General features: G+C 44.1%; 1 protein-coding gene across 2 annotated transcripts in view; it reads left to right on the top strand.

Annotated features, from left to right (window-relative positions):
• The first annotated feature begins 1,063 nt into the window (after positions 1–1,063).
• Positions 1,064–17,089, top strand: part of GCN1 (GCN1 activator of EIF2AK4) — a 64,835-nt gene continuing 48,809 nt past the window's right edge. Inside the window, exons 1-15 of one of the 2 annotated variants that reach the window (XM_038373111.2) lie at positions 1,064–1,413; positions 5,469–5,571; positions 7,725–7,788; positions 8,425–8,556; positions 10,244–10,352; positions 11,083–11,181; positions 11,270–11,404; positions 11,914–11,982; positions 12,070–12,178; positions 12,600–12,674; positions 13,323–13,451; positions 13,680–13,730; positions 14,219–14,317; positions 14,922–15,095; positions 16,492–16,644. In XM_038373111.2, coding sequence (XP_038229039.1) covers positions 1,396–1,413; positions 5,469–5,571; positions 7,725–7,788; positions 8,425–8,556; positions 10,244–10,352; positions 11,083–11,181; positions 11,270–11,404; positions 11,914–11,982; positions 12,070–12,178; positions 12,600–12,674; positions 13,323–13,451; positions 13,680–13,730; positions 14,219–14,317; positions 14,922–15,095; positions 16,492–16,644 — 1,519 coding nt within the window. In that variant the 5' untranslated portion in view covers positions 1,064–1,395. The remainder of the gene's footprint in view (positions 1,414–5,468; positions 5,572–7,724; positions 7,789–8,424; positions 8,557–10,243; positions 10,353–11,082; positions 11,182–11,269; positions 11,405–11,913; positions 11,983–12,069; positions 12,179–12,599; positions 12,675–13,322; positions 13,452–13,679; positions 13,731–14,218; positions 14,318–14,921; positions 15,096–16,491; positions 16,645–17,089) is intronic. The other variant, XM_043497982.1, reaches the window with a different exon arrangement.

Here is a 17,089-nt window from a genome sequence, read left to right as displayed (position 1 = left end):
TAAATTAGATAAGCAAGTGATGAGTGGATCAGTTTAGAGAGCAGGTCTTATGAGGTTGCCTGTTGCAGCTTCAGAACTGTCTTTATGGGGCCAGCAGTGGAACATTCTCAGTTGCAAGTGTCGCCCCCAGTTTCTCAGGTTTCAGAGTAGCAGCCGTGTTAGTCTGTATCCGCAAAAAGAAAAGGAGTACTTGTGGTACCTTAGAGACTAACAAATTTATTAGAGCATAAGCTTTCGTGAGCTACAGCTCGCTTCCCCAGTTTCTGGAACTTGATTGCTCTGGTGTGCTTCAGATTATGCTGTAAGATTTAGCAATTCAACAGTATGTTTTTGTTTTGCTGCCAAGTTAGGCTAGGTGTGTCCTGTATTTTATGAAGAATGAGCTGTTGTGATTTTTGGTGCTCTGATTCAATCGCTGTTGTAGACCAGCTGAGTTTTCATTATGTAAGACGCAGGCCAAAATGTTAAGCCAAAACAAATGCCTGATTTTCAGGGTTGTAGAATGCCACGCCTTTTAATTCAATGAGAATTGTGGCTGATCATCACTTCTGAAAAAATGACCCACATATAGGTCTGAATGTGGATTTAGGTGCATAACGAGTATGTTTTGATACTAGGTTAAAATTAAAAGGAGTACCTGTGGCACCTTGGAGCCTAACAAATTTATTTGAGCATAAGCTTTCGTGAGCTACAGCTCACTTCATCAGTTAAAATTGTTTTTTAATGGCCTAACCTACAATTGCTATATAGGAAACTGTCCATTTTCCAACTGTTATGTCATCCTGGGACCGGCTAGTTCCAGGGCGCTCCTTGTGCTGTTAATTACCTGCTTTCTAGCCCCCAAATCTGCCTCCCTGGGTGATTTTATGCAAGACGTTGCACCCTTCTGCACAAAGAGCCTGACCTTCCCCCAGGCGCTGTGAAGATGGGATCAAACTGGCAGCAGGAACTGCCTTTTATGTTGGCCCTGGCAGCGTCTCGCCCCAGGGGAGCCGGATCTACGTCTAGGTGCAACTTTACTGCAGCAATGGAAGACGGCTCGTATTGCTAGAGTCAATATCTGCCGGATTTCCGAGGCAAGTGACCAGCAGCATCGCCGTGGATACGGGAGGGACCATCAGGGGCAGGGAGGGGCTCGGCCGCTTGTGCTCGTTCACGGGGCCCCAGCTGCCCTGGGGAGACCCCCCCCCCCCGCGCTGTGCCCGCGCCTCTGCGGGCGCGTGCCGCGGGGTTTCCCTGCCGGCGCCGGAGCTGGGGCTGCTGCGGGGGCGGGGCGGTCTCAGGGAAACGAGCCGCTCCTGAGGCCTCTCTATGGCCACGAGCCCCGCCTCCTGGCCGGGTCTGCGCGGGACCCGGAACTGAACCGCGTAGGGCTTCCGGGGTCAGAGCGGCGCGATGGCGGCCGACACGCAGGTGAGGGCGGGGGGCTGGGCCCGGCACGGGGGTGGGGGTGGAGGCGGCGGCGGCTCTGGGAGAGCCGCTCGTGCGGGCTCCGCTGCGGGGCCGGCGGTCTCCGCGGCCCGGTTCCTCAGCTTGGCCCCGTTAGGGCGGCCGCGTCGCGGGGAGGCGGCTCCCGGGAGCCGGCCGCTGTCAGCGGGAGAAGGGACGTGGCAGTCGCGTCAGCCCCGTCCCTCGCCGGGCGCCGACAGCGAGCCAGCCCCGCGTGCTCTTCCCGAGCAGCGAGCGCGGGCCCAGCCCCGGGGCAGGCCGAGCGAGGCCGCGGGTCCCCGGCCGGCCGGCTGCGCCCGCGCCGAGCTCTCGCCGGCCCCAGACAGCCTCGGGTCGCGGTGCGAGCCTGGCCCCGCCGCGGAGTCCGGCCTGGCCGCGCAGGGGATCGGAGCAGCCGCGGTGCCTCGCCCCGCGCGGGGAATGGGACGGGACGGGACGGGAGGCGTTTGTAGAGCGCGGCTGTCGCGTCGTCTGCGTCCGTGGGGGATAGGAGCTGTCTGAGCCTCAGAGCCGGCGGGATGAGCCTTTCTCTGCCGCCGGGCCAGGCTCGGCGGGGGTGGAGGTCGGGGTTGGCCCAGCGTTTAACATCAGTGTTAAAAAGGCCCCTTATGAAGTTGAAACTTACTCAGTTTCCAGCGAAAACAATCTGCTCTGGGCACCGCCCCAGCCACTGAGACCCTCTGTCAATTGTTGTGGTTCTACAGTCACCTTGTATCTTTTAAACAAATGTTTTTGTTGCCCTCTTAAAACCTTCAGGCAAACAGTAGAGGACATTGATCCCTTTTGTAAGGAAACCATTGAAACTGACTATATGGAAAGACCTATCAAAAGTATAAAGTGAAAAAACTGATAAATATTTTCTCTAGTTTTTCAGTTTCTTTGGTCCTTGGAATGTGAGTAGGTTTAAAAAAAACCAGTAAATGTTCATTTAAAGACAAAAAGGGCTGTCCCTAATACATTGAAAAAAATGTATGTAATAAAAATGTATTCCCGTTTAATCACATAAAATATTGCAATAAGACTTGTGCATGTGGTCACATGCATGCTCAGCTCTTTTTTAGGTGGAATCAGAACTGCTCCACTGTGTCAGATCCTATTATATGTCTAACAGCTAATGAAGATTTATCAAGTGGTATGGGCTTAGGCTTTAGGAGCAGGAGAGTGAGTTCTGTCCTTCATATTGCTGTGAAATTATAAATAGCTGTGATGTGCAGAAGAGTGACAACCATACAGTTCTTAGCTGATTTGTTACAATATTTTCCTCTTTTCTCTATATGCTTGTGGTGATGCACTTTTCATCATTTTATGGAGGTTGCTTCAGAGAGCTCCTCCAAAGTCAGGTCTTATCTGGCTTGATATGTATGTTTAGACTTCACTTTTTTCTTATATAATTTACTAACACATGTTTGTCTATATAAATCTTAATAAAAAGAACAAGCAGTGGTGCATGAGACTTTTTCACGGTGACTCCTCATCACTGAAATGGTGTGAATGATAAAAACTGCTCATTCCCTAAGTTAGTGGATCGATTGGAAACCACTGGAATATAATGCAGATTTAAAATTATCCCAAATGTCTGAAAAAAGAGATGTATTCCTTGTAAATGGCTGCAACGCCTATATATGGTCAATCAGCATCAGTACCTACTAGACATCTTGGATTTATCTTTAACAATGGAAAGTTTTCTCTAAAATAATTTCTCACATGTTCGTACCGTAACTGGTAGGCTGGTGAACAGTTAATATTGATGACAACCATCTCTCAACAAATTCTGCAGGTTGCTAGCCAGATTTACCTTACCCTTTGCCCATCCTTGGAGAGAGGCACAAGGATTAGGATGGCTGAGTTGGAGGAAACGGGAGGTGTAGGAATTGCCTGGAAATTCCAGTCAGCAATTTTGAAGGGTCTCTTGCACACAGACAAAAGCTTCATTGAGATGAATGGAGGCAGTTCATAATTCTCAAGAGCAAATCCTGCCATTTCCATACATATGAAAGGACCTTTTATTACAAAACCAGTGGAGCTCTGCTTTGGAGGAGATGGATCAGGATTTAAGGAGTGCATGGAGGGGATGTATGTGTTCCTGGGAGTGCAGGGCACAGTTCAGTTGGGCTCCCTGTGTGCCCCAGTATAGCAGGGGTTTTGGATGGTGGATCAAGAAGGCATCTCCACCTATGCTGTGGAGATGCAGGCAGTATGGAGACTACTCCAGCTTTGTAGCTGAAGTACTGTACATGAAGCATTTTAGGAGTGCTCAGTCTGTGTGCTGGGGTTGGGATTTTATATTTAGGTGGTTTTCATGCATCTACTGTTTCAGGTTGTCTGCAGGAAATTGACACTACATCAGTTGCTACTTGCTACCAGATGTGCCAAGCCCTGCTGTCAGCCTAGAACAAATTTTTTTTCATGCATGTTTTACAAAACTTTCCTTAATTTTTAAATATATTAAAACGTTATTAAACAGATTATTACTGGGATTGGGATTTAAACATTCTCCTGCAGTGTTTTCAGTCCAGACATCACAACCTGGTGCTAGTGCATGAAAACTGAAAAGTGAAACTGATTATACACCAAAGTGAAATTGAGTTGTCTAGTTCCATTTCTGAAGCTGGATTAGGTGTAAAAAGTAAACAGACAGCATAAATGGTGAAAAGTAAATTACAGAAACAAAACATTTTAACAATCTAATTTCCACTTGTGTGGTAACATAGGAAAGAGTTTTTTTTTATAAACAGGATTTGACTTTTTAAACCTGAAAGACATTTCAGTTTAAAAGGAGACTAACCTACACAAACTCCATGAACATGTGACAGGTGTCTGTTAAGGTGCAATGAAAAACCTTTCACTTGTTGTTCCTCTTACATAATGTTATAACAATTGACAGTATGAAATCATAAGTGAAATACTCAATATATGAAATTAACCCTGCAGCATAGACTGTCTCATGGAGGAAGCTCCCCTTAAATGAGTGAGTGAGTGCAGTCTAGGGCAGGGATCTCAAACTCAAATCACCATGGGGGCCATATGAGGACAAGTACATTGGCCTGAGAGCTGCATCTCTGACACCCCCTGCTCCCACTGCCCTGCCCCTGCCCCACTCCACCCCTTCCATGAGGCCCCACCCCTTCCCTGCCCCCATTCCAACCTATTCTCCAAAGTCCCCATCCCAACTCCACCCCCTCCCTGGCCCTATTCCAATCCCTTCCCCAAATCCCTGTCCCCGCCCCTGCCCCACCTCTTCTCCACTTCCTCCCCTGAGTGTGGGGCTCCTCCCTCCTGGAAAACGCTAAGCGCTGCCAAACAGTTGTTTGGCAATGGGAAGTGCCTAGAGGTAGGCAGAGGAGCGGGGACGCAGGGAGCAGGGGGGAGGAGAGTGTGGTGGCCTGCAGGAAATAACTCCAGGGAGGATGCAAGGAGCTTGGCGGGCTGCAGGAAATAAACCTGCGGGCCGTGTTTCTGAGACCCCTGGTCTAGGGGCTAAAGTGCACCACTGGAAAGCAAAAGATCTGCATTCTATTCTGGTGCAAATTTTTTAACCTTTAAAGGTCACATGTACTAGGCGATTGATTTTTCTGATTCCTTGAGTGATTCACATGAGACATTGCATTGTAAATATAGTCTGTCCACTTTATAAAAGGGTAATTGGAGTCTAATGGTAGTGTATATTACTGAGTGAGGATGCAGTGCCACATAAGAAGGTTGAAAATCAGAGAAAGGTCATCCTACTGTATATATGAAAGAGATTTTGAATTATCAAACAAGTAGAGGAGCTTCACCTTGTATGAGACACTGATGATTCTTTCTTTTCATGGATACAAGCAGGAGTTGTTGGCTTGCCAAGTACCATGGTGGTTTGGATGACACTGTCTAACCACACCGGTCAGTTAGTAAGAGGAGCTGGCTGTCTGCAAAAGAGCACATTCTCCCTTCCCGGTGCTTCTGTTTGTTTTGGTTGTGCAGTCCATATGTTGATGGTGACAAGAGAGTGATAACTTTTTTTGTCTGAATGGCTGTTTTAGGTTTCTGATACACTGAAGAGATTTGCTGTAAAAGTGACCACAGCCAGTGTGAAGGAGCGAAGAGAGATACTTAATGAACTGGGAAGATGTGTCACTGGGCAAGGTACTTGTATTTCATCTATTTAAAGCATTTGTATGCTATTTCTTTCACAGAGAGTGTGGAATGGGTTTAGGCATATGCTAAAGCAGTGTCTCCCAAACTTCATTGGTTCATATACCACCTTCTGAAAAAATCATGGAGTGAATGGATGAAACATGAAGCTCATATACCATCAGTAGTCCATTTACCACAGTTTGGGAACCCCTGCAGTGCATTTCATTTTAAAAGACCAGTGAAATATGTGTCCCTTTTTTGAGGTCGTAGGGCTGTAGGCATTGGAGTATGTGCTTTCCCTTTGTAAGCAATTCTAACAATTGTGTGTCTGTATATATGTATACACAAGTACAAGGAGGCATGAACCTTTAGCATGGTTTGCTGGTCCTGGAGATTTTGCCCCATTTTTCTGTTCTGCCCCTCTCCTCCTAAACAGCTCTAAACACCAGCAGACCTCGATGTTATTCATAAGGAAAGACCACAGGCTCAGTTCAGTGGCAAAGACGCTCGGCCAGGTATATTGTTGACAGAGCACGGTGCTAGTGCCCCATAGGAGCTACAGGTACATTAACATGTATGCCTGCAACAAGGCAGTCGCTCAGTCCTCACCAGGATGCAGTCCCCTCGGCAAGTACAAAGTTGCCTTTCCTGTGCCTTTCCCCTTTTATACATTATTATATTATTGTTATAATACTGGTCATTTATTTATTTATGCATAGGATTCCAGCAAAGCCAAAAACAGGTATCTCAGATGAGAAGTGAAGATGTAAAGTGGGATTCCTGATTATTACATATTCCTATTGTAGAGGTGTCCTAGCAAATTTTTGTGAGATCAAATAAATTTTGCTTAGATGAAATTGCAGGAGTGATTTAAATTTAGTTTTTCCACTTTGTTTTAACATGTTGTGTAGTGTAGTGTTGTTTTGTACTTTTAAACAGCTGCTGTGAACTACCCCAGAGGTGGCTGTTTTTCAGTGTTGACTGAAATGCTTCCTTTTTACATGAAGTTCATTGTAATCCTTCAAGGTGTAAAGGTGTTCTGTAAATGTGATGATAGTATTACTGGGCATGATAGCCTGCCTCTTCTGAAAGGTGAATAAATAACTTCCAAAATGATCCTGATCTAAGAGCAAGCAACCTATAGCTGATTACTCATCTGGGTCTGCCCTGTGGCATAACTCTGCCCCAGTGAGTCTGACCATAGGGAAAATGTATTCTCTACATTTGGAAAAAGGTAACTAAGAGGGTGATGAGGAAACATACAGCAACAATTTTTGTATCTTGTTCAACGTAGGTATAAGAAAAGAGGAGGAGGAATGAAAATATAAAGGTTAAATCCTTCAGCAGATACTCATAAAATATTTGTGGACACTGAGATGCGGAGGGAGCCCTGTTTGATGCTGATATCCAGTTGGTTTCACTCAAACTAGTGTTACCATATTTCATGTAGGAGGCTGGATCTTACGTTATGCTTCTTGATTACAAAGCAAGCCTAGAATTTTTAACTTGCTCTCTACAAATGATTAAGTACGTGATCCAGAGCTCATTGAAGTTGATGGAAAGACTTCCTTTGTGTCTATGGACTCTATATCGGGTCCTAAGGTTGTATGTTTGTCTCAGCCATGGCTTTTAGGGTTTTTTGTATAAAATCATGCTCTTTATCACCCTGATCAGTCTTTTACTAAATAAGACTCCTCCATGAATCATTTCTGCAAATGTAACTTTATATCTGTCCAGAATAGTGGAGTATGGGATTTTCATATGCTCTTAAATAATTTAAAATGCATTTATGATTGAAAATGAGTTTTTTTTCTGTGGTGATGGGTTTTTTTTTGTTTTTAAATAAGATATTTATTTGACTTTTCTCACACTCTCCTATGACAAACAATTTAATATTCAAGTATTGTGTGCTCTGATTTTTTTTCCGACTTCTAAAAATTGAAATTCTGATTCCCATTTTTTTTTTGGGTCCTGACAGTCAGTCAGCCTTGGGCCCTGGTCCTGCAAACACTTACACACATGCGTAACTTAACTGCTGTGAATAGTTTCAGTGCAATCAGTGGAGCTACTCACAGTTGTAAAAGGAAGCATGTGCATTTTTGCAGGATTGGGGTCTTAGTGATGATTCCCAAATAAACACTTTGGAATCCAATTTATTTCAGATCTGCCAGAGAGTGCGGTTAAAGGCCTTTGCAAACTATTCTGCCTCACCCTGCATCGTTACAGGTGAGTACGTGGGGCTGGGAAGGCTGCATATCTGGTAGTTGTACTTGACTGAAGTATCTTCCATATGGAAATAGTGTTGATGTGGAGTGTATTATATAGAGAGATTTGTCATAAAAGAATTCTGTCTGGTAATGTCGGTCCAACATTTAGAATCTGTAGAAAAACAAGTTTTACAACACCTAATAACAAAAATTCATCTTTTCAAATTAAAAACAAATTCAGATCTTGATCCTGAAAATCACTGTGCATGAGTGCATCCCTTTGCCCTTGCAGAGCTCCGTGAGTTGCAGGATTGGGCTGTAACTGAGCAATTTTGGGTTAGATTTAAAATGTGGTCTGTAGAAAAGAAGTGCTTGAAACCCCCCCCTTGGGCCTGCCAGAATTAATTGTTAATCTTGTGTCATGGGATGAGAATTGTGGTGGTGGTCCTCTGGTCAAGTCAGGCTGTGTGTTGAGGTAGGATATGGGGCATTCTACCATGAGTGTAGATGGTATAGAACTTTCTTCACCTGTTGGAACGGTAAAGATATAATGGCTGTTGGCCAGACTGATGAGAAGAGGAGGCAGAACCCTGTGTGTGGAATCTAGAATTTAACATCTGAAACACTGACAAGATTTGTTTCCTTTCCTCTACAGAGATGCAGCATCCCGCAGAGCCCTGCAGTCAGCTCTCCAACAGCTTGCAGAGTCTCAGCCAGAAGCAACTGCAAGGAACCTTTTGCAATCCCTGCAATCTTTAGGGATCAGTGGCAAGGCTGGAGTTCCAAGGTGAGGGCTGGCTGCTATTCCCGTTGCTGTGCATGAAACCATTTCATGAAATACTGCCAGCTAGCTTCTTGTAACCAGAATTGAAGCTTTACCACTGAGAGGGGTTAACTCTTACTTTTGCAAGCAGAATAAGGGAAAGTTGATGGTTCGTATTTTATTCTCATTGACCATGTCAACCATCTTGCAAAAGAAGCAACATAATTTCCAAGAAGATGACTCAGAAACTTCTGCTGAAGCCTGTTTTGACTCTGATTGGAGAGTACTGCAGCTAGTACTTCTTTGTGCAGACGAAGCACACTGAATGCCCATTGGGAAGGGAGAGGCTTAGTTCTAGTGAAATTCAGATAGCAGGGTTGGGCTGGATTACAATTTCCTTTCAGTAGCCTTCAAATACAGGGCGACTTGTTTTAAGCTGCTTTATCAAGGAATGACCAGGAAACGGACACTTGTTCGGCTATTTAATTTCAAGACATTATTATAGACATTCTTAGCTTTGGTACCTTAATCTGTTTGGGTTGATTTTCTGGTGCAGGGGTAGTCAATTGGTGGACCGTGGGCCAAATCCAGACCACCAGATGCTTTAGAATGGACAGCGACATCTTTTTTTATTTACTTATTATTTCCAGTATTGTTATTGTTTTTGTATTATTTTTCTCTGGAGTCTGGACCTTGACAATACCTTGATCAAGAAATTTGGACCTTGACAAAAAATAATTGATCACCCCTGCTGTGGTGTGTTCTTGAGATTCAGTTCTAAAACACTTTATTGCTGTTGTATTACAGTAGCAACCAGAGATTCCAGTTAGGGAATGGGTCCAGAAGGCCAGAAGTGACCATTATGATTGAGCATTACCTCCAGCATAACACAGACCACAGAACTTCACCCTGTGATTCCTGCATCAAGTCCAATAACTAGGGATTTGAATTAGAGTATTTTTAGAAAAAATGTCCAATTTTGATTTATCCATGTAATGTAGTATTTACTCCTCTAGTTACTGTCTGGCAGCAGCTGGTTCTTAAGGGACTCTGATCCTGTTATTGTCTGTAAGGATGTTGGCTATGACATTGTACCTTGAAGGAGAGAGAAGTCAAATGGGGGTATGATTATTAGAGCTCTGATGGACATGTGAAGGATTCATCTTCTGCCATCACCTTGGGAGAGAGCTGAGGATTACAACAGAGATAGGAAATAGATCTGGCACAAATCAGAAATAAGTGTATTGTGCCAAAGTGGCTGAGGGTGAATGATAAATGAGCGGTCATTCAGTAATCTGAGACAGTGCAGTCCAGTCTGCCTACAGAAGAGAGCAACTGATGAGAGGGCTGGGTTACTTGCAGCCCACGGTTTCAACTTGCAAAATGTTTGCCTTTCCCTTCTGTACTGGCCTTAGGGATCTCCACAGATCTTGGGGATCTTACTCATATTGTGGTTTGACATCCCCAGAAGGCAAGGTTTGGCCTTTTGATATGTTGTTCAGAGGATTCTGAATATTTAAAATGTGCTAATTAGTGGTGCTGAGAATTGATTTAAAACCTGAGACTTCAGCTGTTTTTCTCCAGTGAAGATGCTTCACTAACAAGGTGACAAATTCCAGTTTGGGCATAATAATGTGTGTGTCCTGGGTTAATAACACTGAGCAATATCTCTGGAACTATAGACTGACACCTTTTCCCCTTTCTGTGGCAGTAAGAGCAGTGGATCTGCAGCTTTGCTGGCTCTCTCCTGGATTTGTTTGCTTGTGCGCATAGTCTTCCCAACACGTGACAAGAGAGAAGGAGAAACATGGAAAAAGCTGGTAGGTACTTTTGTGCTCTGGAAAGGTATCTTGCCCCTTGGGGATAAGGAAGAGGCTTTGAAGTATTGTGTATTTCCAGGCTATTGTGAAGAATCCTGAATATGACTCTGGGCTCGGTAGTGGTGATTGTAACAGCTGGTGTTACATTAAAACCCACCTTTTAGGGCTTTCTCATCCCTTTGTTTATCCTATACACTTCATATAGTTTTTTGGTCTCCCTTTTTCTGGTAAAAGAGGCAGGAGGTATTGAGATTAATAGTCTTGGCTCGAACCAGGCAAACTTGCTCTGTACATTTCTGTCTGGAACTGCAACAAAACTGTGGTTCTAGCCTGGGATACTCCCCAGGTCTGTTAGCAATGCAGCTGAATCCCAACCTGCAGTATCCTGTGCTGGTCTCATCCTGGGTGTCTCCTAAGCAGGTTGCCAATTATGCCGCATTTGGGATGGTGTAAAGAAGCTTTTCACTTTGTTTTCTCTCGATTGGTTGGTCTGTCCTGTGGACCTTATTCCTGCCACGTTGGAATGCAGTACCAACTGGAGAGGTGAAACTGCTGTTCTCTTTACAATGCTCACATGAAAATGTATTTGAAATTCTGTTTAAAATCATTTGTGGTGAGGAAGTTGCTGATAAAGATCCTAGAAGCCTTACTCCAAGTTAGAGTGGACGTTAACTGTTTCTTTCTCAAGTGGTAAGTGTGTGAATGTGTCTTTTCCTATTTCTCTTGGCAGGTGGAAGTTCAGTGTTTGCTTTTATTAGAAGTTCTGGGAGGTTCTCACAAGCATGCAGTGGCTGGAGCTGTGAAGAAATTGAACAGGCTTTGGAAAGAGGTGACATATGGGTTGACACAGTGTGACCTAATTCACTGACTTTTCTAGTGTCACTTGAGTTAATGTATCTTATGGTTCTTCTCAACAGAACCCAGGGCTGGTGGATCAGTACCTGTCTGTCATTCTCAGTCTAGAACCAAACCAGAGCTATGCTGCAATGCTGGGGTTTCTGGTGCAATTCTGCACAAACCAGAAAGAGATGGATGTTGTTAACAGACACAAGGTAAATAAGAACACTGGTTCCTCTTTCTCCTCCATAATAATCAGAATGATTTTCTATTGGGAAGGGGTAGAAATGTTACAGCAAGGCTGGTGCTTTACATCTGTCAGTCTGATAGTAAAGTGAGCTTGCTCTGATTAAAGCTCAGGTATCCTGATCTGAGTTATGTTTAGGGAGACCTTTGGCACACCCAGCTCTTCAGTGTATCTCTTGCTTCTAGGGAGATGGCCAAGATGCTTGCTTTCTCTATCTCTGCATCCTGATTTCAGGAATGGAATTGAGCACCTAGCTCTCTGTGGATTTTGTGTGTTCAGGCTGGCAGATAGGGAAATGAACCATGCTTCCTAGTGGACCTGTGTGTGGGGGCGTGGTAATAGAACTGAAATTCAGCTTGAATGGGATTATGTGTTTTTGGGGGAAACAAGATGGGGCATGATCTTTGGCTCCCTGCTGGCATTCGGGGAGTGTGAGCAGGTTGTGACATGACTGTAACGGATCTTCTGCTTGTTCAGAGTGCTCTTCTGGATTTCTACATGAAGACCATCATGATGAGTAAGACAAAACCTCAGAAGCACTTACTGGTGAGAGATACGTGGCACTGTTTATACTTTTGTCCCAGGTATAATGTTTGCTGCCGTGCTGGGTGCCTGACTGTGTTCTCTCTGCAGGATAACTGTGCCCCCCTCCTCCGATATGTGACTCACTCTGAATTCAAGGACCTGGTCCTACCAACTCTGCAGAAATCCCTACTGCGGAGCCCTGAGAACGTGATTGAAAGTGAGTCTTCTCTAAAGCAACATGGGGTGGGGGCATGAAGAGTTGTTACTTGGAGTTCAGGAGTTGATATGAGGAATAGAAGAATGGCACCCTTGGACTGTGCTCAGGCAGACTCTTTGCCTGTGAGCAGAGCTCGGTGGCAGGTTGGCTGGCTCCTACGGGGTGGGTGTGGAGAAGTAGCATTGGTGATGTGATCCCAAGTGGCTGGGTGTGTGGTGTCTACTGCTTGCAGGGAATAGACTTTCAGAGCTGAATGTGTAGAATAATTCTGAGTAAATTTGTCCATTGGGAGGCAGTTTCTATGATTTTCTTTCCATTTCTCATGGTCTCTAATGGTCTCTGACAGCTTGGACTGTGTGAGGTTACTGCCAGGCTAAAAGCCAGTTGTAGTTTAACACCATAACTTCTTTTCTGTCCCCAGCAATCTCCTGCTTGCTAGCATCCATGACCCTTGATCTCAGCCAGTATGCTGTGGACATCGTGAAAGGACTGGCCAGTAAGTGCCATGACTTCTGGATGGGTTGACAGATTCTTAGTAGGACTCCCTACAACTCTGACTGTCCCTGTGTGTTATGATTGCCATATTGTTGGTGCCATTCTTGACTATGAAGATGTCCTTGTCATTGTGGGTGGGAGGTGATACTGTGATATGGAATTGAAATATTGCATATTAAACTTTTGAAAAGAATTGGGGTTTTAGTTCTAGCAATCTTACAGCTGCTTGAGGCCTGTTGTGCAAAGTGGTTTAGTAGCAGGAGGACGGCTGCTTTTGGGGAAAGGCACAGAACAGGGAGGTAAGAGATTTGGCTTTTGTTTCCAGCCTTGCTACAGACTAGCTTTGTGACTCTGGGCAATTCACTTAATTCTGTGTGCCTTGGTATCTCCATCGGTAAAATAGGGAAATATCATTCCAATCTCACAGAGGAGTGGAGTGTACATTTATTAATGTCTGTAAAATGCTGTAGAACTGTGGAGTTAATAGTAGCAATATTGATTATATGCCCTGCCAAATGGAAGGGAGGAAATTCTCACTTGGCCAGAAGCTAAGGCAGGCCACATGGATTGCACAAAGATGACTCCGCACCCTGTTGAGGAGATGTGTGTAGCTCTTGAGTAACTCTTAGCTTGCATATTCCATTTTTAGGTCAACTGAAATCCAACAGTCCACAGCTGATGGATGAGGCAGTGGTGGCATTAAAGAATCTAGCTCGACAATGCAGTGATCCATCGGCTGTGGAATCGCTGGGGAGACACTTGTTTGCCATCCTGGGGGGTAAGTAACTTATGAGTCAGTCAGTGCAGTTCAGCTGAAGTTTGCTTGCTTTGAGGAGTGTTCCATGTATGTCAGCTGTAAGTTGAATAGAGCCAGCATGGTCTGGATCAGATGAAAGACTGAACAGTTTTCTGGTTAAAAATAGTCTGTCTCTCTCATGGATTTAATAATTGCCCCAGTTAGATTGCTTGCTACCAACTCTCTCACCACCATGTTTTTTGTTGACAGGTTCTGAGGGGAAACTGACGGTTGTGGCTCAGAAGATAAGTGTCCTCTCAGGTAAGGCGCCTGGAAGAAAGTAGAGAGGTTTATTCTACAGTGGAACAGATTTAGCAGAAAGATGAGTACGTGAGCTATCAGTGTCTGGGCTGGGAGCTCCCAGCCCAGTAATTCTTAACCAGCCATGGCTAGAGGATCTTGGGTGATGGTACATATTATTGCCTGCAGGCTAATGGCCTTCTGCTCTTTAAGTAGGGTGGTGGCTGTTGGTGGCCATTAGAGACCAGTGGAATTCAGAAAGCTTTAAAATGTGTAGCCAAAGACTGAGGATTACGTGGTTGCAGCAATGATTGAAATTTAGAGAGAGGTTCTGCAACTACAGAACCTGGTGGACGGCTAAATCCAGAACTGGTGCAGTGATGGAGAGAAATTTGGACAGGCAGGGATGAATGAGATTGAGCTATGAGGTGTCAGTTGTAGCCTACCTTGTTTGGTTTGTGGTAACTCTTGTAGTAGGGCACAAACCAGGGAGGGTTTTGTCGTTTTAGGAATTGGCAGTTTTAGTCATCATGTGGTTTCTGGATCTTCAAGTCAAGCTCTGAGTGGAACCATGGCTGAACTTTTCATCCCTTTCCTGCAACAAGAAGGTGAGGACACAGTTTTCTTTGTTCTGGATCCTGCCCAGCTTTATTCAAGCCAGAGTAGGATTTTGGTGCAAACCATGTTTAGCTGAAGATAACTCTGATACACAGCTGTTGAGTTACTGGATCGTTTGTGTACACCAGAGGTTCCCAAACATCATTGCACTGCGACCCCCTTCCGACAACAAAAATTACTATGACCCCAGGAGCGGGGACTGAAGCCTGAGCTTTCCCACCTGGGCCCCACTGCCCTGGTAGGGGTTCCAAAGCTGAAGCTCAAGGGCTTCAGCCCCAGGTTGGGGGGCTTGTTACCTGAACTGTAACCCTCGGGCTTCGGCTTTGGCCCCAGGCCCCAATAAGTCTAATGCCATCCCGGAGACCCCATTAAAACAGGGTCCTGACCCACTTTGGTTGGGTTGAGGACCGCTGGTATAGACCTTCATTCTATAGTGATAAAGCAGCCTTGTAGAGAAAATATGCTATGTAAGTTCAGTTTGAAGTGTAGTGATGGATTATCCTTTCCATCACTCCTCAGCATCTTCCTGCTACCTTGTCACTGCATTCGTGGGTTTGAGATAGCTGTGTTGACTTTCTCTGCATTTCTTCCCAGTCCATGAAGGCACTTTGGTACATGCTGTCTCTGTCCTTGCTCTTTGGTGTAATCGGTTCACCACAGAAGTTCCCAAGAAGCTTGTAGAGTGGTTAAAGAAAGCCTTCAGCCTTAAAACCTCTACTTCAGCTGTGAGACATGCCTACCTGCAATGCATGCTAGCCTCTTTCAAAGGTAAACTTTATTATCATAACTCTTACAGTTATGTAGGGGAACAGAAGGGTAATTGAATCTCATTCTTCTTGGTGTAAACTGATCCTTGCAGTGATATAGATAGATTCTGTGTGGCAAATTGTTTCTGAAGTAAAGGTCTTCAGAAACCGCAAACTTTTGGTGCTCCTTTGAAAATTGCTTTCACTGGCCCTCATCATTGTGGACCCAAAATTTGATCCACCATACTGTAGAGTAACAGTCTCTGTAGTCTAAATAAAATATATTATATACGTTTAAATAAATCCACTGTTACTGAGACTGTATAAATCAAAGAGATGATCAGCGTTGGTGTAGCTGAGCAATAAATGCAAATATTATACAGATACTATGGAATTGCCTTCATTTTCTCGTTGTGAGTGACTGAATTTGGACTTTCTAAGTAAACCCTGCATTTTTGTCTACCAGGAATCTTGTCTATTTTTATGAGGGCAGAAGCAAATACTTTGAGAACTAAATTAGTGACGAGAGCTAGGATCCTGCAATGAGACCCATGTAGGCAGACCCCTGAGATTGCTGGGGATTCATCGGGGTGCATGGGTCTGCTTGCGTGCAGCTGCTCATGGGATCAGGAATCAAGGCATTAATATTACAAAAATGGAAATTACCCATTCATCTTGCTGATTGTGCCATTGGTTTGACTTACCTGGCAGACCTTGAGAATTTTTTTTTCCAAACGACTGATAAATATGAAGAATATAAAGATATTGATATAATTTTTGGATTTTTTTGGTTAAAACACTCTTTTTCTTGACTGATTTTGGAGTTTTGTGGCGATACATATTTGGAAATGTTTCTTTTTGTTTATGGTATTTTGTGTTGCATCTTTTTTTGGAAATGTAAAAAAGGTAGGTAGTTTTTGAATGTTAATTTAAAGGATATTTAAAGGTAGAAAGCCAAAGGTAGAATCCTGTGACTTTTTTGATTGTTTGAGATGTGAGATGAAGCTCACAGACCTTCCACTGAAGTCCACTTTGCCTTGTTTCACAAAACGTACTCTGTTCAGGAAACATTCTCTGTCAAATGCAAGAAAACTGGGTGGAATTTGAATGAATGAGTAATTGTGTAGCATTGGATCAGAATCTTTCACTTTGTGAACAGAAATTCAGAGAGAGAAGGCAATATGTGACTGAGGAGTGGGAAAGTGCCTCTGTTTGCCGTGGCTTAAAATTTAATTACAGTGGTGATGTAAGGAACTAGATTCCTTTTGGCAGATTATCTGTTCTGGAGATGTAGACTTTTCCTAATGGTCTCTCTAGTTTATTTCCATAACTGGATTTGCGACAACAGAAGAGCTGTTAGAATCTTTCAGTGTAGATCGAGGAAGTCCACCTTCTCTTATCTCTTCCTGTTTCCTCAGGCGACACGTTATTACAGGCGATGGACTTGTTACCAATGCTTATCCAGACAGTGGAAAAGTCTGCATCTCAAAGTACGCAGGTTTCCATAGTAACGGAAGGAGTTGCTTCTGCTTTGCTGATCTGTAGGATGTCTTTGGCTGATGCAGTAATTGGTAAGAGCCCACAAATGAACAAGTTACCAGGACAGTGACGGTGGCTTTGTGATATTGTCATATTCTTAGTCTGTTTGTTGCTTCCTCATAGAGAATCCTTGTCCGTTTGTAAGGTAGTTAAAGTATACACCATGGTAAGATTTATCCCATGTGGAGCTAATGCAGGCAGATCTCATGTAAGTAGACTAAGCACAATTGTTACTGTGCCATAGCTGTGAAAATCCCAGCCTCCAGTGCCTTAGTTGGTGCAGCATGCCTTTTTAGTGGTCTCTCTTTGTACAGAAAATCTTCACGTAGGTGTTAAATTCCCATAATTATTGACTAAGGTATTGATTAAACCAGCATTAAGAACATCCTTTTTCTTTTGTAATGCTTTTTCTCTTTCTTTGGAGCATGGTGGGATTGGAAAATTGGGAAAATGATCCTCTAAAGAAGTAGCTGGGGA

This window comes from Dermochelys coriacea, chromosome 15 (genome assembly GCF_009764565.3).
Source record: "Dermochelys coriacea isolate rDerCor1 chromosome 15, rDerCor1.pri.v4, whole genome shotgun sequence".
NCBI classification, from domain to species: Eukaryota; Metazoa; Chordata; order Testudines; family Dermochelyidae; genus Dermochelys; species Dermochelys coriacea.
This window is presented reverse-complemented; position numbering and strand designations above follow the sequence as displayed.